Source organism: Coregonus clupeaformis, chromosome 15 (assembly GCF_020615455.1).
Source record: "Coregonus clupeaformis isolate EN_2021a chromosome 15, ASM2061545v1, whole genome shotgun sequence".
NCBI lineage: Eukaryota > Metazoa > Chordata > Actinopteri > Salmoniformes > Salmonidae > Coregonus > Coregonus clupeaformis.
The window spans coordinates 59,800,055-59,824,048 of NC_059206.1; the positions used below are offsets into that span (position 1 = coordinate 59,800,055).

The 23,994-nt window shown below is 40.7% G+C and overlaps 1 protein-coding gene across 2 annotated transcripts in view; it reads left to right on the forward strand.

The window, feature by feature from the left end:
* The first annotated feature begins 1,994 nt into the window (after positions 1-1,994).
* LOC121582555 (growth hormone receptor) overlaps positions 1,995-23,994 on the forward strand; it is a 29,960-nt gene continuing 7,960 nt past the window's right edge. The window contains exons 1-4 of one of the 2 annotated variants that reach the window (XM_041898429.1): positions 1,995-2,272; positions 15,632-15,724; positions 21,839-21,956; positions 22,189-22,355. In XM_041898429.1, the coding sequence (XP_041754363.1) occupies positions 15,643-15,724; positions 21,839-21,956; positions 22,189-22,355 (367 nt within the window). In that variant the 5' untranslated portion in view covers positions 1,995-2,272; positions 15,632-15,642. The remainder of the gene's footprint in view (positions 2,273-15,631; positions 15,725-21,838; positions 21,957-22,188; positions 22,356-23,994) is intronic. The other variant, XM_041898430.1, reaches the window with a different exon arrangement.

Below are 23,994 nucleotides of genomic sequence, written 5' to 3' on the forward strand. Positions count from 1 at the left end.
GATGATACCCGCTAATGTTCAAAATCCAGAAAAGAGCTGTTAAATTCTACAAACACATAAAAGGAAGCGATAACAAAGCCATCACCTATAGAGAGATTAACCTAGAGTCCCATCAGCAAGCGGGTCCTGGGGCTCTCTCTGTTCACAAACAGACCCCACAAAGCCCCAGGACAGCAACACAATTAGACCCAACCAAATCATGACAAAACAAAAATATAATTACTTGACCATTTGGAAAGAATTAACCTAAAAACAGAGCAAACTGGAATGCTATTTGGCCCTAAACAGAGAGTACACAGTGGAAAAATACCTGACCTCTGTGACTGATCAAAAATTAAGGAAAGCTTTGACTATGTACAGACTCAGTGAGCATAGCCTTGCTATTGAGAGAGGCCGGTGACATGTTGACGCAAGAAAATGGCAACCAGTGAAGAACAAATACCATTGTAAATACAACCCATATTTATGTTGATTTATTTTCCCTTTTGTACATGAACTATTTGCACATTGTTACAACACTGTACATAGCCATAATATAACATTTGAAATGTCTCTATTCTTTCGAAACTCTTGTGAGTGTAATGTTTACTGTATATTTCACTTTAGATTATTAGCTATTTCACTTGCTTTGGCAATGTAAACATATATTTCACATGCCAATAAAGCCCTTTGAATTGAATTGAATTGAATTGAGAGAGAGAGAGAGAGAGAGAGAGAGAGAGAGAGAGAGAGAGAGAGAGAGAGAGAGAGAGAGAGAGAGAGAGAGAGAGAGAGAGAGATTGCTATTGAGAGAGGCCGGTGACATGTTGACACAAGAAAATGGCAACCAGTGAAGAACAAATACCATTGTAAATACAACCCATATTTATGTTTATTTATTTTCCCTTTTCTACTTTAACTATTTGCACATAATTTGACATTTGAAATGTCTTTATTCTTTTGGAACTTTTGTGAGTGTAATGTTTTTTGTAAATGTGTATTGTTTATTTCACTTTTGTTTATTATCTACATCACTATCCACTTTAACATATGTTTCCCATGCCAATAAAGCCCTTGAATTGAAATGAAATTGAGAGGGGGGGGTCTCAAGACAGACACTTCAGAGAGGGTGTTGACATGCTGAGTTGAGTGTTGTGTCTGGAGCTCATGTGGGCAAACACTCTCTCTTGAGCCAGAGAGATAATGACTCTGAACAGTGGGCTAGATCTTTGTAGGAAAACATCTCCAGACCCTATCTCTTTATATAATAGAACCTCTCCCAGGGATGAATGACATGAGAGGATTATTTATTCCATTGACTTTAATTTGAGCCATCTATAGTCATGGACTTACCACAACTGCTGTGATCTGTTTGGTAAACGGGTAAAAAAGCCAAAAGCATATTTTACTTTTAATAACATAATCTCTCAAGCAACCAACATAGAAAACAGGGAAATAATGTCAAAAATCATTGGATGGGCCTCACATGCCCCATAGCCATAGGCAATAGGACGAGCCCTTGCACCAGAAGCACACGTGCATCTGTGGGAGCGGACATTGGAGACGTCATAGCTTAGCCTACTTACAGATGTTTTGTTTTGTTTACCCCATATGTAACTCTGTGTTGTTGTTTTTTATCGCACTGCTTTGCTTTATCTTGGCCAGATCGCAGTTGTAAATGAGAACTTGTTCTCAACTGGCTTACCTGGTTAAATAAAGGTGAAAAAAAAAAAAAAAAATGAACAACAACAACTGCCAAGACTTGGCCAGTCTCGAAAGGTTATGGCCCGTTTAATAATTGAGGACGTGTCACCTGACGAAGCTATAACAAAGGTTTCTATTCACGTCTGAACTGTAGTCTAGGTACTTTTGGTGCGTAAAATGTGTAAGTAACTTCTTTTAAATTATTTGTATTCGTGCATATTATGTAAAATATTTACCAGCAGGTGGCGCTTTCATGTTGGCACTGTCATCTTGAGCGTGCCTACCATAGACGACCAGACATCCCCCACCATCCTCTGCAGTACACACTAAAATGAGCAGTTGCGCGCCAGAGATTTTTAGAATTTAACGTGCGTAGTGTGCAAGACAGAAAAAGCTATGTGTCTTGCTACAAGTTGCAACCTGCTCTCAACATAACATATTTCGAATATGGCCACGTTTAAATTGTGCTTTAAAAAAAAGCCATGACCGTTTTTGGTTGTGGTCTACAAAGTGCAGTATTCCCGTCTTCAGCCGAGACGAGCGTTCCGCCTTTGAAGAAAACAGCAGCGATTTACAACTTGCTGATACGGTGAGTAGTATGCATATACTACTACTACTACTAATATGATGATGACAGTATTTTGTTGTTGTTGTAGTTTATTCAATGTAGTCTACTGCATATGGACACTTTAGGTTAATTTGTGTTTGTGGGGTTGGGAGGGGGGGGCGGCGGCACATAAATGTCTGAAAGAAATGTAACACTCACAAGTAGAGCCAGGTTTAATGGCAGTATTTTAAAGATTTAAAGTCACTTTGTATATTTTAAACTCTAAAACACATGACTGTCCTCATATACAATTAAGAAGATATCAACAATCTGTCTAAATGAAAATGTTTCCTCAAATTTGTATGTATTAATGAAATAAGATATGCCATCTTAAACATACTAACAAATCTATAAATTTAAACACCGGTAATCAAATCCGCACTGTGATTGACATAATCTACTGAAAGGTATTCTCCCCCTTTGAACAGATTTGACCATCTCCTTTAGTGTAGCCTAATTGTCCATTAGGCCCTTTGCCAGACATCACTAATGATTTGTACTGGTGTTTATTGTGTACCCATTTTGTCTCCTGTGGGGATTCTAGATTGCGGAGCAGCACGCAATGACTCACACAGTCAGTTGATGAATAAAATGCCAGTATAATTTATCGAGCTATGTGTTGCGTTGGTAAAATTATGGTCGCCATGAAGGGAGTTATAATTACCATTAGTTCATACTAAGGGCTGTATTTTTGGTTAGTTTGCAATTTTTGGCTAGTTTGCAACGTCATGTAGAAACTGGCGCACTGGCATTTTCCAGCCCTAACGCCAGGTTTGGCAATTTACCTGTCTTATATCAGCACCTTGCGCTCTGGTGGGAGGGGTGGCAGGTAGCTTAGTGGTTAAGAGCGTAGTGCCAGTAACCGAAAGGTCGATGGTTCTAACTAGGTGAAAAATCTGTCGACGTGCCCTTGAGCAAGGCACTTAACCCTAATTGCTCCTGTAAGTCGCTCTGGATAAGAGCGTCTGCTAAATGACTAAAATGTGGAAATATTGTAGGCGTGTCCTTAAACATGATCCAAAGTGCTAATTTCAGGCAGCGCTGGTAGGGATATTTAAGACCAAAAAAAAGATGGTTTTAGCGGTAAAGCAATTGGTTATAGCACAAATTTTGACAGCGGACGTGCAACCTATCCAGCCGTGAAGCACACTGCGCATATGCGCATGGAACACGAGTAGCCTAATATGATTTTGGTACCTGTAGACTTCGTATTTAGAAACATACAAAACTAAAGTTTTTTTCGCATTTAGTTTTATTTGGTTAAAAACCAAGCATAGCCCAATGCAATCGCGAAGTAGTCAAGACTGTCGATGAAGGATTTGGCTCCTAAGACCGCTTGGAAATACATCTTAATCACCAAAGCTTTATTTAAATATAAAGTTTGAGAGGAGTAAAACAGTGAGCTGACATTCCCTTTTTATCTATACATTGTAGGCAGTCTCACATTATTTTAGCCATGCAGGTCCCGTTTTGGATGTGAGTAAAACCCCCTCCATGATGTAGGCTACTTTTCATGTCCATCATGAAACGAGAGACGAGAACCTCAGGTGAATACCGGTGAACCTCGTATTTAGAAGTTATCTGTAACCTGTAATAATTGCTTGTTTTCCGTTTCATTTGTTCAAAACCCAAGCCCTCCTTTAGGCCTTCTATAACGAAGGCTGGTTCAACAGCAATGCATGTCTTTTTTTCCTGCTTTACATGCATTTATTGTCCATGTTTTCCTTTAATTTTATTACAACCAATCTTGTTAGAATGAATCACCTTCCTGGTTTCATGGGTACAACGTCCGTGGCGCACATGCAATGCAATTTCTGGAGATGTGTGAATGCGATGTGATCTGTAAAATGGTTCCGATTATGTTCAGAAAACATAGGCCTATTTGGGAGCATTATAACGTTGAGTGGATATTCTCCCTTTCTCTTTATATTGGATTTTCTCTTTATATTGGATATTTTCCCAGCTACTGTGAAAAGTTTGGATGTGCTTAAAACCCTCCATAGTCTGCATTGTTTTAATGCCCACGGGGAGAAATTATAGTGCCTGTAAGTGTGACATAGCCTATTTAAAACAAATTGTTTCGTTTGGTTTATAGTTAGATTATAATTATTCATTCACTTTTTAGGCCTTATCAATAATTAATGTAATCTTGCTTATTGACAATGTTTGGCATGTCCATGCTCAGCCATAATGCAATTTACAGTAGGCCTAGCCCCTATATCAGTGTGAATGCTATTGAAGCCATGCAATTACTTACAACAATGTGGACTGCAAATGGGTTCAAGTTAACATATTTAGTAAAGATAGGTCTACATTTTAAAATTTCGTTTCTGTAAGCCATTTAACAAACTATAATTTCGTTTCTGTAAGCCATTTAACAAACTATAACAGACTAACATTAGAATTGGAGTTGATTCCAAGGCAGTACATAAAATAAGTAAATACACAACTTGTAGCAACCACATACTGTATTTCGCCATGGGGCACGTTCTGACTGCCAGTGAGGGACCAAGCCTCTACATACCCACAACTTATTTATCCATCAAAACCCAGCCCTTTCGCGCCAATGCCAGCAAGTGCACTGATAATTATAATAGTGAAAATAACACAAATATTTCTGACACACCCCTGAACCTATAGTGCTACCAGCTGCGCTTAGATTTACTATTGCGTTAGGTTTGTTAAAATAGAGCCCTACAGGTTTATTGGTTTAATTGGATCACCATTAGCTTTTGCCGAAGCAGCAGGTATTCTTCTTCAATCTGTGTAGATTGTGTGTGTTAGAGTGTAATAGTGTGTCTGTTTGTGTGTCATTTCACAGTCCCTACTATGCCATGAGATGTTGTTCTATACATTTTTAAAAGGTCATTTTGCTGTTTGCTTGAGTAATTGAAGATGGAAGGGAGTTCCATGCGGTCATGGCTTTGTATAATACTATGCGTTGCCGTGAATTCGCTTTGGACTTGGGGACTGTGAAGAGACCCCTGGTGGCATGTCTTGTGGGGTATGTATGGGTGTCTGAGCTGTATGTTATGTGATTATGCAGACAATCTGGAATTTTCATCACAGTAATATTTCTCATAAACACTAAAAGAGAAGCAGTTCATCTTACGTCAGCCCTCAACCAGAAAAGACTGGCATGCATGTTGTTGATGTTCGTTCTGTATGTGCAGTTAAGGGCAAGGCATGCTGTTCTGTTTTGAGCCAGCTGCAGCTTTGCTAGGTATTTATATGATGCACTTGACCATATTATCGGACAGTAATCAAGATGGGACAAGACCAGAGCCTGAACAACTAGTAAAGAAGATTTTTGTGTAAAAAATGCAGATCATATTCTTATAACATCCCATTCTTCACAACAACTCTGTCAATATGACTTGACTATGATAATTGTCCATCCAGTGTTATATCTAGGAGTTTAGCTTCCTCAACAACACTGAAATCAAACAATACAGCTCCAACTATCCTCTATCCTATTATCCATTACTTTTAACCAATCATCTGTCATCTGAGTCAGTGCAGTACAAGTTGAGTGCCCTTCTCTATCTGCATGCTGAAAGTCAGTAGTTAACTTGTTCTCTGAAAAACATAATTATATTTGGTCAAACACAACTCTCTCCATCAGTTTGCAAAGAACAGGCAGCAAACTGATTGGGTGGCTGTAAGAGCCAGCAATTTTACTTAAAATTTTTTGGTTGAGCAATAACCTGGGTCATATTACAGGCATTAGTCACAGTTAGAAGCTTCCTCTTGAGAGGACAGCTAGTTGCTAGCCAGTCAATGTTCAGGTCAACCAGAAAATAGGCCTTTCTGTTTACATCACACACATTATCAAGCATTGCACACATATTATCAAAATACTGACTGTTAGCACTTGGTGGCCTATAGCAGCACCCCGAAAGAAGAGGCGTTAGATGAGGCAGGTGAACTTGCAACCACAACACTTCAACAACATTTGACATGAGATCCTATCTAAGCTTTACAGGAATATGGCTCTAAACATATACAGTAACACCTCCACAATAGGCATTCCTGTCTTTTCTGTAGACGTTATATTATTTTATTGCTGCTGCTGTATCATCAAGGAATTATCAGTTTCAGAGATGGCCAGTATATGAATGTTATCCGATGTTAGCAAGTTATTGATTTCATAAACCTTATTTCTTATTAATATGGGCTATTCTTAGCCCTTTCCTGGGTAGCTTATTGGAGATAGACGTAATATGGATAAAAACATTGTTTAGCTAATAGTCAGTCAATCAGGCATGTGGCAGGTAGCTTAGTGGGGGGCGGCAGGTAGCTTAGTGGTTAAGAGCGTTGTGCCAGTAACCGAAAGGTCGCTGGTTCTAATCCCTGAGCCGACTAGGTGAAAAATCTGTTGATGTGCCCTTAAGCAAGGCACTTAACCCTAATTGCTCCTGTAAGTCGCTCTGGATAAGAGCGTCTGCTAAATGACTAAAATGTAAAATGTGTATGTGTGTGTACTGACCCAGAAGCTTGGCTCTATCACTCCTCCCAGGCTTTTGGGAGGGTAGACAATGACCTTGTCGTAGCAGATGTAAGAAATGTCCCTACGCTCTCTGGCAGCTTTGATAGCTGAGAAGACCTTGTTGAAAAATATGTTGGTTCCTCTCAAGTTCTTGGCTCTCTCCAGAACAGCCATATTGTCCTTGAACCTTAGGAACTTGACCGCTATCGGCCTGGGTCTTTCACCTGAGCTGGTTACAGGTTTTCCATACCTGTGGACGCTCCACCTCAATCGTCCTATGATCCATCTGCAGCTTTTCTGTGATAATTTTTCTCACTTTCTCCTCAGATTCCATCCAGGTCTCATGTGGAGACTCTGGTATGCTGTCCATAACAATGTTATTCCTCCTGGATTGTCCCTCTAGGTAGTCTGTTTTCCCAGTAATTTGTAGTAATGATTCACAGACAGTGCTGATGTCATCTCACCCAGACTTACAGTTTGTTGTCATCTTGCTTCAGGTCTCTTTCAGGACTGTAAACTGTTCTTAAGGTCTTTGACATCTGTGGTCAAAACTTCCATTATTTTGTTAGTTGAGTCCACCAGTATTTGGACAAAGCATTTAAAGCTATTTTCCTGTTCCTGTAGCAATTGCTTGTAGACATTTTGTTGATTTAAAAGATCACACACCTGTGATATTGAAACATTGTCCTCTCCATTACTTGATGGTAGCACGTAGGCTAACGCTGGTACACCACGCAATTCCAGCCAGCACAGCTCGCAGGGTCGATAGAAACAGCAACAAACAGTAGTGATTTAACAGCCACAAGCCCGGGACTATACATGGTCGTAGCCACAAGGGCTAACTGTGTCGCGGGCTGTGTTCAAACTGTCAAGGAAACCTGACTAGTGTGATAGCTAAAAGCTACGTTAGCTGCTTCACCAAGCAGCAGCTCTTCAGACTAGGGTTTAGCAGTATCCCAGGACAGATAGTAGCGGTTCCAGCAACGGAGGCTAACCGCATCTTTTTTCAACAAAATCTTTCAAAACAGCAAACCGAGCTCTCTCTCATTCTGTGTTGAGCATGCATCGCGCTCTGATGAGTGGCGTGCTGGTTTGGTGAGCGGAGAGAGGATCTGCCTGATTGTATTTGTGTGTGTTTTGGATTAGGGCTCCTACAAAACAAAAATCTTGGTAAGATTTTATGGGCAATAATCTGTGCAGTACACCTTGCTTTTTCATCTGAAACATTGTCTGCCCTGTCATTGTATCAAATATTCTCCAAATAGATCAGATATCAACCCTAAGTGTGCCAGACAGTTACACACTCTTATCAAACCACAAAAGCCTTTGCTGTCTGTGTCTTTGTGGCAGTTTGCCCTCTGATAGACACACATATGTGTCTGTTGGTAGGACTTACCAGCAAGGGACATCCTCTGAGAGAGTGGGAGTCACACATATATGTCTATTCAGAGATGGTAGGCCTAAACACAGAGGAATCTACCAATAGATACTGAAGAGGTAGTGATCATGAACTTGTAGTGTTATAAACTGTATGTAACCTATATCTGTTAGGGTTGTAAAACCAATGCATCTACAAATATGCAGGGGTGAATGGGTAGTGGTCAGCCAGCCTATAACTATATAGTGATCTGTTTTTATCCATGTACATTCCTACATGAAACTTAAAAATGGCCTCCTTCCTTCATCGTCATATCTCATCTGGTAACAACCCAACTTTGGTGTCTTGTGCCAGACTCCTGAACGCTCACATGAGTTAAAGTGGGATAGGCATTTACAATAGTAAAACAAATGCCTTCTTGAGTTTCTACTTGTTGTTCGTAGAAAACAGGAAGACAACAACAAGAAGTGTCTAAGTACACCACACCTAACATAGCGGTATTTATTTAACCATTGTTATTGTGGCGTTGGAGCTCCACTCTCCTTTCTTCGGCTATCCCTTCCCCATGCCCCTCCCATATCCTCTCTCCCCCTCCAGATGGGTGACTTCTCCCCTGTTTTCCCAGATAGTCTTTCAGTAAAATACAAATCTGTTTGTCGTTAAGATTTAACATCTTCCACTTTTCAATCATTTTTTAAATAGAATTTGGTTGGAATATAGTAATAGTGAAGATTGAAGAAAAAACAGGAATGTTCCTTTGAGAAGAACGCCTGGGTCGTTCCACGAAAAGTGCATTTTTTTGTCCCTTTTGATATTTTAAGTAGAAATTTTGCACCAATATTGCATTTTTAAAAGCCTGTTATATTACATGAAGTGCCCTTTTTAATATAGACCACATGGATAATTAAATACATCTTTAATATGAAGAAAGACTTGCAAAAGAAATGGCTAGAAATGTTTTAACAAGTAGTTTTTTTTTTGTGAAGCTTGCATTCAATTGCACCTCCCTGTTGCACACAAGCTTCCATTCTCCCTGTCACAAGGGGATTTATGGCTGATTTAAAATGAAATCGTCAACCATGTTACTTTATTCGGCGCTTAATAGGTACTTACTATAGTAATTTTTTCTATTTAACCTCTTGAGATGGGAAAGTGTTTTTTTTTATGAAGTTGAACATGTACTCGTTATGACAGAATGTTATAATTAGGTGAAATCAAACTTTTTATTTTACCAAGTTACACTTTTCAAAAGCACCGAATTGGTGGAACGACCTGCCTACATTTTCCATAGAGAGGGGAAAAGAACTGGAATGGGGCCAGGATGTAGGAGGGATTGATTTCATAAACGCTGGACACAACCCAGCCCAGAGTTGTTGACTGCAGAATGAATGTCATCTTCAGCAGTGGACTGTTGACTTTGACTGTTCAGCCACATTATGAAACCTGACAAACTCAATACCCCCCAGGGAAACCAGGAATAATGAACTACGTGAACATAATTTTTATAACTTTGTTTGAATTATTGTGTCATTTGTAAAACTTAAACACTTCTATTAGAGATACTTCTCTGTTTGTTTTTCACACTTACTATCAGGCGGAATGCGCAAGAAAAATGTGACCCCCCCCCTTTTCTTTTTCGGAACTCAGTTACTGTATATAGTGGGAGAGCAGTTCGGTGATTCTCACGAACTTGGTATTACTCTTGGTACATTTTTGAAAAGACAAAGACAATTTTTTGTTGTTGTAATGGATAAAATACCATCTTAAATTGTCTACAGTGCCTTGCAAAAGTATTCATCCCCCTTGGCGTTTTTCCTATTTTGTTGCATTACAACCTGTAATTTAAATGGATTTTTATTTGGATTTCATGTAATGGACAGACACAAAACAGTCCAAATCGGTGAAGTGAAATGAAAAAAATGACTTGTTTCAAAAAATTATAAAAAAATAAATCACGGAAAAGTGGTGTGTGCATATGTATTCACCCCCTTTGCTATGAAGCCCCTAAATAAGATCTGGTGCAACCAATTATCTTCAGAAGTCACATAATTAGTTAAATAAAGTCCAACTGTGTGCAATCTAAGTGTCACGTGATCTGTCACATGATCTCAGTATGTACAGTGAGGGAAAAAAGTATTTGATCCCCTGCTGATTTTGTACGTTTGCCCACTGACAAAGACATGATCAGTCTATAATTTTAATGGTAGGTTTATTTTAACAGTGAGAGACAGAATAACAACAAAAATGTTATGAATTGATTTGCATTTTAATGAGGGAAATAAGTATTTGACCCCCTCTCAAAAGAAAGATTTCTGGCTCCCAGGAGTATTTTATACATGTAACAAGCTGAGATTAGGAGCACACTCTTAAAGGGAGTGCTCCTAATCTCAGCTTGTTACCTGTATAAAAGACACCTGTCCACAGAAGCAATCAATCAATCAGATTCCAAACTCTCCACCATGGCCAAGACCAAAGAGCTCTCTAAGGATGTCAGGGACAAGATTGTAGACCTACACAAGGCTGGAATGGGCTACAAGACCATCGCCAAGAAGCTTGGTGAGAAGGTGACAACAGTTGGTGCGATTATTCGCAAATGGAAGAAACACAAAAGAACTGTCAATCTCCCTTGGCCTGGGGCTCCATGCAAGATCTCACCTCGTGGAGTTGCAATGATCATGAGAAGCACCATCAAATCCATTATTTCAAAAATGGAAAGAATATGGCACCACAACAAACCTGCAAAGAGAGGGCCGCCCACCAAAACACACGGACCAGGCAAGGAGGGCATTAATCAGAGGCAACAAAGAGACCAAAGATAACCCTGAAGGAGCTGCAAAGCTCCACAGCTGAGATTGGAGCATCTGTCCATAGGACCACTTTAAGTCGTACAGTCCACAGAGCTGGGCTTTATGGAAGAGTGGCCAGAAAAAAGCCATTGCTTTAAGAAAAAAATAAGCAAACACGTTTGGTGTTCGCCAAAAGGCATGTGGGAGACTCCCCAAACATATGGAAGAAGGTACTCTGGTCAGATGAGACTAAAATGGAGCTTTTTGGCCATCAAGGAAAATGCTATGTCTGGCGCAAACCCAACACCTCTCACCACCCCGAGAACACCATCCCCACAGTGAAGCATGGTGGTGGCAGCATCATGCTGTGGGGATGTTTTTCATCAGCAGGGACTGGGAAACTGGTCAGAATTAAAGGATTGACGGATGGCGCTAAATACAGGGAAATTATTGAGGGAAACCTGTTTCAGTCTTCCAGAGATTTGAGACTGGGACGGAGGTTCACCTTCCAGCAGGACAATGACCCTAAGCATACTGCTAAAGCAACACTCAAGTGGTTTAAGGGGAAACATTTAAATGTCTTGGAATGGCCTAGTCAAAGCCCAGACCTCAATCCAATTGAGAATCTGTGGTATGACTTAAAGATTGCTGTACACCAGCGGAACCCATCCAACTTGAAGGAGCTGGAGCAGTTTTGCCTTGAAGAATGGGCAAAAATCTCAGTGGCTAGATGTGCCAAGCTTATAGAGACATACCCCAAGAGACTTGCAGCTGTAATTGCTGCAAAAGGTGGCTCTACAAAGTATTGACTTTGGGGGGGTGAATAGTTATGCACACTCAAGGTCTGTTTTTGTTGTCTTATTTCTTGTTTGTTTCAAAGAAAAAATATTTTGCATCTTTTACATTACAGTCATTTAGCAGACGCTCTTATCCAGAGCAATTAGAGTTACGTGCCTTGCTCAAGGGCACATCAACAGATTTTTCACCTAGTCAGCTCGGGGATTAGAACCAGCGACCTTTCGGTTACTGGCACAACGCTCTTAACCTCTAAGCTACCTGCCGCCCAATCTTCAAAGTGGTAGGCATGTTAAAGGAAGTAGGCATGTTGTGTAAATCAAATGATACAAACCCCCCAAAAAAGGTCACATGATCAAGAAAACCTTTATAGGCCTTTAAATGAGATATTGTAGTCTATTGATTCATTTTTCTCTGTTAAAATCATAATTATATATGATGACTACTCATCTCATATGTATATACTGCATTCTATTCTATAATATTCTTCTGTATCTTAGTCCATGCCGCTCTGTCATTGCTCTCATTGCTTGTCCATATATGTATATATTCTTGAATCCCATTCCTTACTTTTTTGTGTGTATTGGGTATATGTTGTGTAATTGTTAGATATTACTGCACTGTCGGAGCTAGAAGCATAAGCATTTCGCTACACCCGCTATAACATCTGCTAAACACGTGTATGTGACAAATACATTTTGACTTGATTAGATTTTATACACCCATTGACTCTAAACCTATGCAATATGTCCACCTGGCCCCGTTGCATCAGTATAACATGGATGCAGTACATATGCTAGCAGGCCTGGTGAAAAGCCTCCATGTATTTGTAATTGGGTGTTGTTATAAGGATAAACACTATCTACAATGTTTTGAGCACGTCAAGTGTTCACTGTGTGTTCCTGTGTGTGCGATGAGTGCCGTGTGTGTTTAACCGTGTGTTCAACACGTTTGTGTTGACTGACGTGGGTTCACAGTGATTTTAAACCTTGCCCCCACCACCTCTCACACACACACATGTGGACACACTATTTCCTTGGTGGTCATGGATGCGGTGGTCTTTGAGACCCCTGTTCTGAAGCGTTCAGCCACAGTACTTAACACATGTCACTGCCCACCTTGTGCTCCTGAAAGGAAGGACAGATGTGTACGCTAATTGAGTGACAGCTTTACACAGAAACATGCAAACCTAAAATAAGCCTCTCTGCCCTCTCTGACTCACAGAATAATCCCAGGGACACTCAACACAAGGCCCTTTCCGCCTGGGTGAAATGTGTTTTTTCAAACCACAAATCAATGATAGAGTTTCAAGGTTTGGTTTATTTTCAGTCAAATTTACGTCAACCAAAACTGGATGATTCAACGTTTTTGTCCAGTGGGTTCCAGGATTTTACGTGTTAGTCTAAAGCATTACTATAGTCCACTCGCTCGCTTGCCCCTCTCTTTCTATCTTTTAGTGTCTCTCTCTCTCTTTCTTTCTTTTCTTTTCTTTCTTTCTTTCTCTCTTTCTTTCTCTTTCTTTCTCTCTCTCGCTCTCGCTCGCTCTCTCTCTCATTTAAGGGGCTTTATTGGCATGGGAAACATATGTTTACATTGCCAAAGCAAGTGAAATACAGTGCTTTGCAAAAGTATTCATCCCCCTTGGAGTTTTTCCTATTTTGTTGCATTACAACCTGCAATTTATTTGGATTTCATGTAATGGACATACACAAAATAGTCCAAATTGGTGAAGTAAAATGAAAACAATAACGGAAAAGTGGTGCTTGCATATGTATTCACCCCCTTTGCTATGAAGCCACTCAATAAGATCTGGTGCAACCAATTACCTTCAGAAGTCACATAATTAGTTAAATAAAGTCCACCTGTGTGCAATTTAAGTGTCACATGATCTCAGTATATATACACCTGTTCTGAAAGGCCTAAGAGTCTGCAACACCACTAAGCAAGGGATACCACCAAGCAAGCGGCACCATGAAGACCAAGGAGCTCTCCAAACAAGTCAGGGACAAAGTTGTGGAGAAGTACAGATCAGGGTTGGTTATAATAGTCATCAATAACACTCTTGTCTGCAACCTTACTTTCATTTCTTTTGTACTCTATCAGCTCTGGATTTATGTACAGTTGCACCTCTTTCCTTTCCACCCTAGCTTTTGATGCAGCCCTATTTATTTCCTTATCTGCCAATCTTAATAACAAGAGGATTAGATTAATCAGATTGTTCTGTTATTTTTATTAATTAATTAATTGTTGTGGCCCATCCACCTCTTCAGAGGACAAAAATAAACCTTGTTTTTATAGCTTTTTCTTTTGTTACATGTACATTCTACACACATTTTACATACATGCCACAAATAAATAAATACATATACACTACCGTTCAAACGTGTAGGGTCACTAATGTCCTTGTTTCCGAAAGAAAAGCATTTTTTTTGTCCATTAAAATAACATCAAATTGATCAGAAATACAGTGTAGACATTGTTAATGTTGTAAATGGCTATTGTAGCTGGAAACTGCTGATTTTTATGGAATATCTACATAGGCGTACAGAGGCCCATTTATCAGCAACCAACAGATCTCGTACAATGCACTGTACTACTCCCTTCACAGAACAGCGCAAACTGTCTCTAACCAGAATAGAAAGAGGAGTGGGAGGCCCAGTGCAAAACTGAGCAAGAGGACAAATACATTAGTGTCTAGTTTGAGAAACAGGCGCCTCACAGGTCCTCAACTGGCAGCTTCATTAAATAGTACCCGCAAAACACCAGTCTCAACGTCAACAGTGAAGAGGCGACTCCGGGATGCTGATCTTCTACGCAGAGTTGCAAAGAAAAAGCCATATCTCAGACTGGCCAATAAAAAGGAAAGATTAAGATGGGCAGTCTGAGCTATGGCTTTTTCTTTGCAACTCTGCCTAGAAGGTCACTGTTGACGTTGACTGGTGTTTTGCGGGTACTATTTAATGAAGCTGCCAGTTGAGGACCTATGAGGCGCCTGTTTCTCAAACTAGACAATGTATTTGTCCTTGTCATGAATGTCTGTGGAATGTGGTAGGCCAGAGTCAAGCGCAGGACACAGAATGAAATGAAAATCTACTTTACTGAATAGTAAAGAAATAAGCAAAACCTCCAAACACAGGGAGGAGCAAACCCGCTCACAAACGACACTCGAACAAGTAACACACAACACACAGTGGGGGCGAACAGGTTAAATAGGGAATGACATAATACTATAATGGGAAACAGGTGCGCAACACTAGACAACAATCAGGTGAATATAGAAACATAAAACAGATCGGCAGCAGCTAGAATTCCGGTGACGACGAACGCCATAGCCTGCCCGAACCAGAAGGAAGGGCAGTCTCGGCAGAATCCGTGACAGTCCTCTTGCTCAGTTGTGCACCGAGGCCTCCCACTCCTCTTTCTAGTCTGGTTAGAGCCAGTTTGCGCTGTTCTGTGAAGGGAGTAGTACACAGCGTTGTACGAGATCTTCAGTTTCTTGGAAATGTCTTGCATAGAATAGCCTTAATTTCTTGCGTTTTCTGTGGGCCTGAAAAATAAATGCCTGGAATGTAAAATAACCAGGTCCCATGCTTTTAAAATAACGGTTATGTTCCGGAACAGTGTAGATCACTTTCTTTCACTGTTCTGATTCTGTTCCTCAAAAAAGTATATTGTTTTCTGTTCTGTTCCCTGAACTTGTTCCAACCCCTGCTATACATACAGTAGGCAATGGTGATCACAGTACCAGATTGGATTTATATAAGGGTTTGGGAGTACAGTTAAGTTTAGGGGGTAGCACACCCTACTTAATGGCAACAGGTCAGCTTTAGTTTTATGGTTCAGTGGAGTTGACACAGTGAAATAACTCTAACTTTTCTGTCATGCTTTTCTAGGGCTGAACACCATGGCAACCTCCCACATTCTCTTCATCTGCCTCCTCCTCATCCTTGCAGTTTTATCGCAGGAGCCGTCCACCTCTAAACAAGGTACCTTTTGATCAATGATGAACCAGACCAAACCAGAGGGGCTTTCCTTTCATGGGACGATCAATACTGACCTAAACGATTCCTAGAAGTCAAGTACTTCCTTTCCATGTAGAATTCCTACTAAGGCCAGTATAGTATATACACTATGTATGGCTGGTATACATTACATATGGGTACACACCAGGGGGTATCATCATACTGTGGGTACACACTATGGGTACACACCATGGGTATCATCACACTTTAACTGCGTGGCACACATTTAAGTAAACTCTCAGAGGAATAGATCACTGATATACAGTATGAATGATCTCATTACTCACTCTGGTTTAAATGTTACATAAATAATTAAATATAGCCGTTATTTGTGAAAACTCTATAATATGCTTTATGATAATGCAATGGCACTGTGTAGTGTATTTTACAGACTAATACAATATCTTAGAACACGTGCTCTAAATAAGCATGCATGCATGGGCACATACAGTGAGGGAAAAAGTATTTGATCCCCTGCTGATTTTGTACTTTTGCCCACTGACAAAGACATGATCAGTCTATAATTTTAATGGTAGGTTTATTTGAATAGTGAGAGACAGAATAACAACACAATTATCCAGAAAAACGCACGTCAAAAATGTTATAAATTGATTTGCATTTTAATGAGGGAAATAAGTATTTGACCCCTCTGCAAAACATGACTTGGTACTTGGTGGCAAAACCCTTGTTGGCAATCACAGAGGTCAGACGTTTCTTGTAGTTGGCCACCAGGTTTGCACACATCTCAGGAGGGATTTTGTTCCACTCCTCTTTGCAGATCTTCTCCAAGCCATTAAGGTTTCGAGGCTGACGTTTGGCAACTCGAACCTTCAGCTCCCTCCATATATTTTCTATGGGATTAAGGTCTGGAGACTGGCTAGGCCACTCCAGGACCTTAATGTGCTTCTTCTTGAGCCACTCCTTTGTTGCCTTGGCCGTGTGTTTTGGGTCATTGTCATGCTGGAATACCCATCCACGACCCATTTTCAATGCCCTGGCTGAGGGAAGGAGGTTCTCACCCAAGATTTGACGGTACATGGCCCCATCCATCGTCCTTTTGATGCGGTGAAGTTGTCCTGTCCCCTTAGCAGAAAAACACCCCCAAAGCATAATGTTTCCACCTCCATGTTTGACGGTGGGGATGGTGTTCTTGGGGTCATAGGCAGCATTCCTCCTCCTCCAAACACGGCGAGTTAAGTTGATGCCAAAGAGCTCGATTTTGGTCTCATCTGACCACAACACTTTCACCCAGTTCTCCTCTGAATCATTCAGATGTTCATTGGCAAACTTCAGACAGCCCTGTATATGTGCTTTCTTGTGCAGGGGGACCTTGCGGGCCCTGCAGGATTGCAGTCCTTTACGGCGTAGTGTGTTACCAATTGTTTTTTTGGTGACTATGGTCCCAGCTGCCTTGAGATCATTGACAAGATCCTCCCGTGTAGTTCTGGGCTGATTCCTCACCGTTCTCATGATCATTGCAACTCCACGAGGTGAGATATTGCATGGAGCCCCAGGCCAAGGGAGATTGACAGTTCTTTTGTGTTTCTTCCATTTGCGAATAATCGCACCAACTGTTGTCACCTTCTCACCAAGCTGCTTGGCGATGGTCTTGTAGCCCATTCCAGCCTTGTGTAGGTCTACAATCTTGTCCCTGACATCCTTGGAGAGCTCTTTGGTCTTGGCCATGGTGGAGAGTTTGGAATCTGATTGATTGATTGCTTCTGTGGACAGGTGTCTTTTATATAGGTAACAAGCTGAGATTAGGAGCAGTCCCTTTAAGAATGTTCTCCTAATCTCAGCTCGTTACCTGTATTAAAGACACCTGGGAGCCAGAAATCTTTTTGATTGAGAGGGGGTCAAATACTTATTTCCCTCATTAAAATGCAAATCAATTTATAACATTTTTGACATGCGTTTTTCTGGATTTCTTTGTTGTTATTCAGTCTCTCACTATTCAAATAAACCTACCATTAAAATTATAGACTGATCATTTCTTTGTCAGTGGGCAAACGTACAAAATCAGCAGGGGATCAAATACTTTTTTCCCTCACTGTATCGAGTTCTTCCCAGGAACTGGATTTCCAAGAATTCTGGAGGGGGCAGTGTGGGAGCGGTGAGTGGTACACTGTGGGAAACTGTTTAGATATTCAGACTCCCCCTCTCAACAGATGGAGCGTTGGAATGGAAAACGTTTGAGTGCAGGAAGTTCTATTCCTAGGTGGTTCAGGCCTTTATGATGAAGTCACATTTCTCCTAAGTGTTTCTTCGTGTTACACAACATTAACACGTTATATAACTATTTAGCGCCGATGGATGGAATAGAAGCTTTCACTCTACCGTGAGTCTCTTTTGTCTCTGATTTTTATAGGCTTTGGCAGTGGTGCTTTGACAGTTATTCTGTTTCCAGTAAGTGGTACTTCACACAGGCAGAATGGGTGAAAGGATTTGAGTTCCCAGCCAAAAATATAAGAGATTTTATTTTTCTGAGAATCAGCAGTACTCTGTCTGAGAGAAACAGATGGACCTAGAACAGTGCAGGCCGAGGGGACACTTTGCCAGCTCACGCACACAGATAGAAAATACAACTTTTCAATGCTTCCCATGCTGGAGCAAACCCAAGTTTTTTTCCTCACAGAGCTTTAAAGATGTTCAATTGAAGCGGACAACCTTGGTTGCAGCTACTGCTTTAAAGTGTCCACATAAGTAGCTACAATATATAACACCAGCTGTCCTTCACTCAAGCGTTCCTCTACCATAGGTGGGAAAATGTTCACTTTGCACATGTAATTGCCTTTGATTTCTGGAACAAACAGAACAGGTAAATGCTCGGTGTACATTTATGTGAGATGCATATTTATTTTTATACACTATCTTGTGAATTACTCTCTGACATTAGGACTGAAAAGTCAAAACATTCATCCTGACTTTAATCAAAGGGAAGGAGAGGGTTGTGTTTGTTCGGCTGCTGTGTAATAGGAGATAGGGAGGGAAGAAATTTGTGTTTTAATGCGCAGGGTGTTTTAATACACACGTTACACAAACATCACTCCAAATGAGGAGAAACAACATCAATAGAGGTTGTTAAGGCAATAGCACCATCCCTTTAATCTGTATAATTGTGTATGTGTATCTGGCATACGTCAGTGACGTAAATAGGAGAGAGAAAATAGTGAATTAGACTCTATAAAGCACGTGTCAAACTCATTACACGGAGGGCCGAGTGTCTGCTGGTTTTTCGCTCCTACCATGTACCTGATTGATGATTTAAGGTCACTAATTAGTAAGGAACTCCCCTCACTGGTTGTCTACAGTGAGGGAAAAAAGTATTTGATCCCCTGCTGATTTTGTACGTTTGCCCACTGACAAAGACATGATCAGTCTATAATTTTAATGGTAGGTTTATTTGAACAGTGAGAGACAGAATAACAACAAAAAAATCCTGAAACGCATGTCAAAAATGTTATAAGTTGATTTGCATTTTAATGAGGGAAATAAGTATTTGACCCCTCTGCAAAACATGACTTAGTACTTGGTGGCAAAACCCTTGTTGGCAATCACAGAGGTCAGACGTTTCTTGTAGTTGGCCACCAGGTTTGCACACATCTCAGGAGGGATTTTGTCCCACTCCTCTTTGCAGATCTTCTCCAAGTCATTAAGGTTTCGAGGCTGACGTTTGGCAACTTGAACCTTCAGCTCCCGCCGCAGATTCTCTATGGGATTAAGGTCTGGAGACTGGCTAGGCCACTCCAGGACCTTAATGTGCTTCTTCTTGAGCCACTCCTTTGTTGCCTTGTCGTGTGTTTTGGGTCATTGTCATGCTGGAATACCCATCCACGACCCATTTTCAATGCCCTGGCTGAGGGAAGGAGGTTCTCACCCAAGATTTGACTGTACATGGCCCCGTCCATCGTCCCTTTTGATGCGGTGAAGTTGTCCTGTCCCCTTAGCAGAAAAACACCCCCAAAGCATAATGTTTCCACCTCCATGTTTGATGGTGGGGATGGTGTTCTTGGGGTCATAGGCAGCATTCCTCCTCCTCCAAACACGGCGAGTTGAGTTGATGCCAAAGAGCTCGATTTTGGTCTCATCTGACCACAACACTTTCACCCAGTTCTCCTCTGAATCATTCAGATGTTCATTGGCAATCTTCAGACGGGCCTGTATATGTGCTTTCTTGAGCAGGGGGACCTTGCGGGCGATTAGGAGCACTCCCTTTAAGAGTGTGCTCCTAATCTCAGCTCGTTACCTGTATAAAAGACACCTGGGAGCCAGAAATCTTTCTGATTGAGAGGGGGTCAAATACTTATTTCCCTCATTAAAATGCAAATCAATTTATAACATTTTTGACATGCATTTTTCTGTATTTTTTGTTGTTGTGATTCTGTCTCTCACTTTTTAAATAAACCTACCTTTAAAATTATAGACTGATAATTTCTTTGTCAGTGGGCAAACGTACAAAATCAGCAGGGGATCAAATACTTTTTTCCCTCACTGTAGGTCTTAATTGAAAGGAAAAACCAGCAGACTCTAGCCCCTCCATGGAATGAGTTTGACACCCCTGCTATAAAACATCTAGTGCTAGCACTCATCGCATGTGTACTCTACAGGGAATGACTTTATGCATTTAGAAATCCCTTGATTAAAACAGCCATTTCCTTCCTCCATTTCTCCTATTACACAGCAGCCGATCAAACACAACCCTCTCTTTCCCTTTGATTAAAGTCATAATGAATGTTTTGAATTTTGAGTCCTAATGTGAGAGATGAGTAGGCTAATTTACGAGATAGTAGAGGACATTTTGTATCAGAAGTGGAGGACATTTTGTAAAAGAGTTCTGGAACACTAGAATAACTGTAGCCCAAATGTATATCTTACTCTTGTTTTCTTGGAAAGGTCGGTTTAAAGTTAGCTTCAACGTCCTGTTGGATCCAGTGATATCTGCTGCGCACATGTTGTGAAAACAAATGACCTAAACTTGTCAGACACTAAGCAAACTACACATTAAAGAACATTCAAGAACATTCACAAGTACTCACATACACATGCAAATTTATATTCTGAAAATATTAAGTCAAAATGGGGAGTCTGGATGTAGTAGGAGATGTAGAGTCACAATTTGTGCACAACACACACACACACACCACCTGTCCTGAATCCTCATCAGTCACGAGCTAGTATGAAACACTTGAGAGTTGCCAAGTGTTGGATTGATTTTTCCTTTTAATTCCGAGGAAGTTCCTGGTAGAAAAGGATCTGGTAAACAGGTTATTTTTAACCTTTGGCCACCCTGATGAGCTGCTAACCAAGCCAGTGGTATGCATTTCTCCTCAGCTGCCATCTCCCTAGGCGCCAGGGCCCTTCAACCTGCTGTTGTGCTGTCCCTCTCAGCGGTGTTGATGTGGCACATTATGGGAGATGGTACAAATTATTGAAGGACCTAAGTGCCTCCTCAGGGCTATGAACAAACAGGAGTGTTTACTTAAAGCTCCCCTCTCTCTGGCAACACATTAATATAATAATGTACTATAGTACAGACAGACCAGGACAGCGCTTGCCTGGTGTGTCATATTGCTGTCATAAACAAGTAAATGATCATTTATCTTTCCTACAGCTTATTTATTGCTTCCTTTATTGCCCCTAGGAGCAGAAGGTAATACGTTGCATCATATTACAGCGTTTTAGGTGTAGTAGTAATTGGCTTCAGAGAAAATCGTTCCAATTGCACTATTTTATTGCCAGCTGTCATTTTCCTGCAGATACAGCAGATCTCTGAACACTTACTTTGAGTGGAGGTTTCATGCAGTGTTCTATGTAAGGACAGATGATGGCAGGGATTTCCCCGAAATTCCTGTGGGTGGTAAAGTCTGGCTGACAGATTTAGAGAGGTCTGCGGAAACTTCCAGGAAAATGTAGCTGTCCGCCATGAGGCTACGCCACTCAGAGGAGTTAAGTTACGCTCTGTTTGTCTTACACAGGCATAGGTCGACTAGACTGGGTGTGTGTTAATGTTTTAAGTTCGTGTTTTGACTGTTGAAAGTCTATATAGACTGTGTGCTCACCTCTTTCCCTCCCTCTCAGCCCGCCCCCAGATCACTGGCTGTGTCTCCCATGACATGAACACCTTCCGCTGCAGATGGAATGTCGGAGCAGCAGAACCCAGAGACCTGCGGATGTTCTACTACATTAATGATAAGAAGTGAGTGAAAAAAGGTTCCGTAAGTAAGGGAGAGATAAAGATTCTGAGGGCTGAAATTAAATACAGAACACACTGTTGAGATCCCAAAATGTTTTTCTTCTGAAATAATTTGTAGTTCTTAACTGTATGTGAGTCTCTCCCTCTTACCTAAATTATGTCAGGTGCATGATGTAAGTCTTTCCTGCAATCAGCACAGTATTAAAAACCCCATGTTGTCTCCCTATGCCTGCAGTATATCTCCCAAAGAGTGGGGTGAATGTCCTCACTACGCTGACAGTACAGATGAGTGCTTCTTCAATGAACGCTACACAAAGGTCTGGATGACCTACAGTGTCCAGCTCCGCTCTGGAGATCAGGACATTCTCTATGACGAGGTCATCTTCACCGTGGAAGACATCGGTTAGCCTGGCCTCTGACCTCCTAAACCACAGTCACTCCTCCATTCATAGCTACCTATAGCTACCCTACTGTCACCTGTCTGTCCTCTGTCTGCCTCTACACATCTCCCAAAATGTAAACCCTAATCACTTTTTTATCATTGGAAATTGAAATGTGTAAATACTGAATTGTAAACAGTGAGTATTTTCAAACATTAGGAACCCCCCCAAAAATAAATAAATACTGTAACAAAAGCGTTCCACAGGGATGCTGGCCCAGGTTGACTCCAATGCTTCCCACATTTGTGTCAAGTTGGCTGGATGTCCTTTGGGTGGTGGACCATTCTTGATACACACAGGAAGCTGTTGAGCGTGAAAACCCCAGCAGCGTTGCAGCTCTTGACACACTCAAACCGGTCCGCCTGCCACCTACTACCATCAAAGGCACTTAAATATGTTGTCTTGCCAATTCATCCTCGGAATGGCACACATACACAATCCATGTCTAAATTGTCTCAAGGCTTAAAAATCCTTCTTTAACCTGTCTCCTCCCCTTCATCTACACTGATTTGAAGTGGATGTAATGAGTGATATCAATAAGGGCTCTCTAGCAAATTAGTTAGATTGTCTCACCCCATGTTCAAGAATGGCCTTTTTTCCCTTTATTCAGATTACAACCACTCACTTTCAGTTATTTGAAAAGGAAATAATCTCCCAAATATCACTATTTCTAAAACAAGCCATAGAAAGTTGGTTGCAATTTCAATTTAATCCTCCAGAAACAACAGAACAAATAATGCAACAAATATTGTGGTTAAACTCAAATATACTAATTGATAATAAAAAAACATTATTTTTTGAAAAAGTTTTTAAAAGGTATAATCTTCGTAAATTATATCATAGGTAGGACTGGTGGAGTTATGTCACACATGCAGCTAACAAAAACAAATGGAAATGTCTGCTCTACCCAAAATTACAACCAAATAATTGCAGCATTACCTCAAAAATGGAAGATGAAAGTGGAAGGGGGAAAAAGTAAGGAACTTGTCTGTCGGCCCTGCATTAAATAACATAATTGGTTAAAGTATACCAGTTTCATTTAAGGACCAAAGGATTGACAGCCGTCCCATATAGATTGCAAAATAGTGCGAAGAGATTTGTGACGTACCGATTCCATGACATAGTGTTAATGAACTGATATGCAAAACGACGCCGGATTCAAAACTTAGAATTTTCCAATTTCAATTATTATACAGCATTCTTGCCACCAATATAATGTTATTTATATGGGGGATACAATCTTCCCAGCTCTGCAGATTTTGCTGCGAAGAGACAATCATTAGATCATTTGTTTTGGGACTGTCCATTTGTAGCTTGTTTTTGGTCACAGGTCCAGGAATGGCTGAAGGATTGCAATATTTACCTGGAGCTAACCCTGCAGATAGCACTACTGGGTGATTTGAAAAGTCATAGTCAATCGATCAATAATGTAATAATACTTTTAGGAAAAACATTTATTTTCAATTTACAATCTGTAGAAACAATGAGAATAGAAGGGTTCAGAACTTTTGTGAAACTTCACAGTACAGTTGAAAAATATATGGCAAATAGAAATCCAACATGGTTGGTGTTAAGAGACAGATGGGAGGTGTTGAATGGAG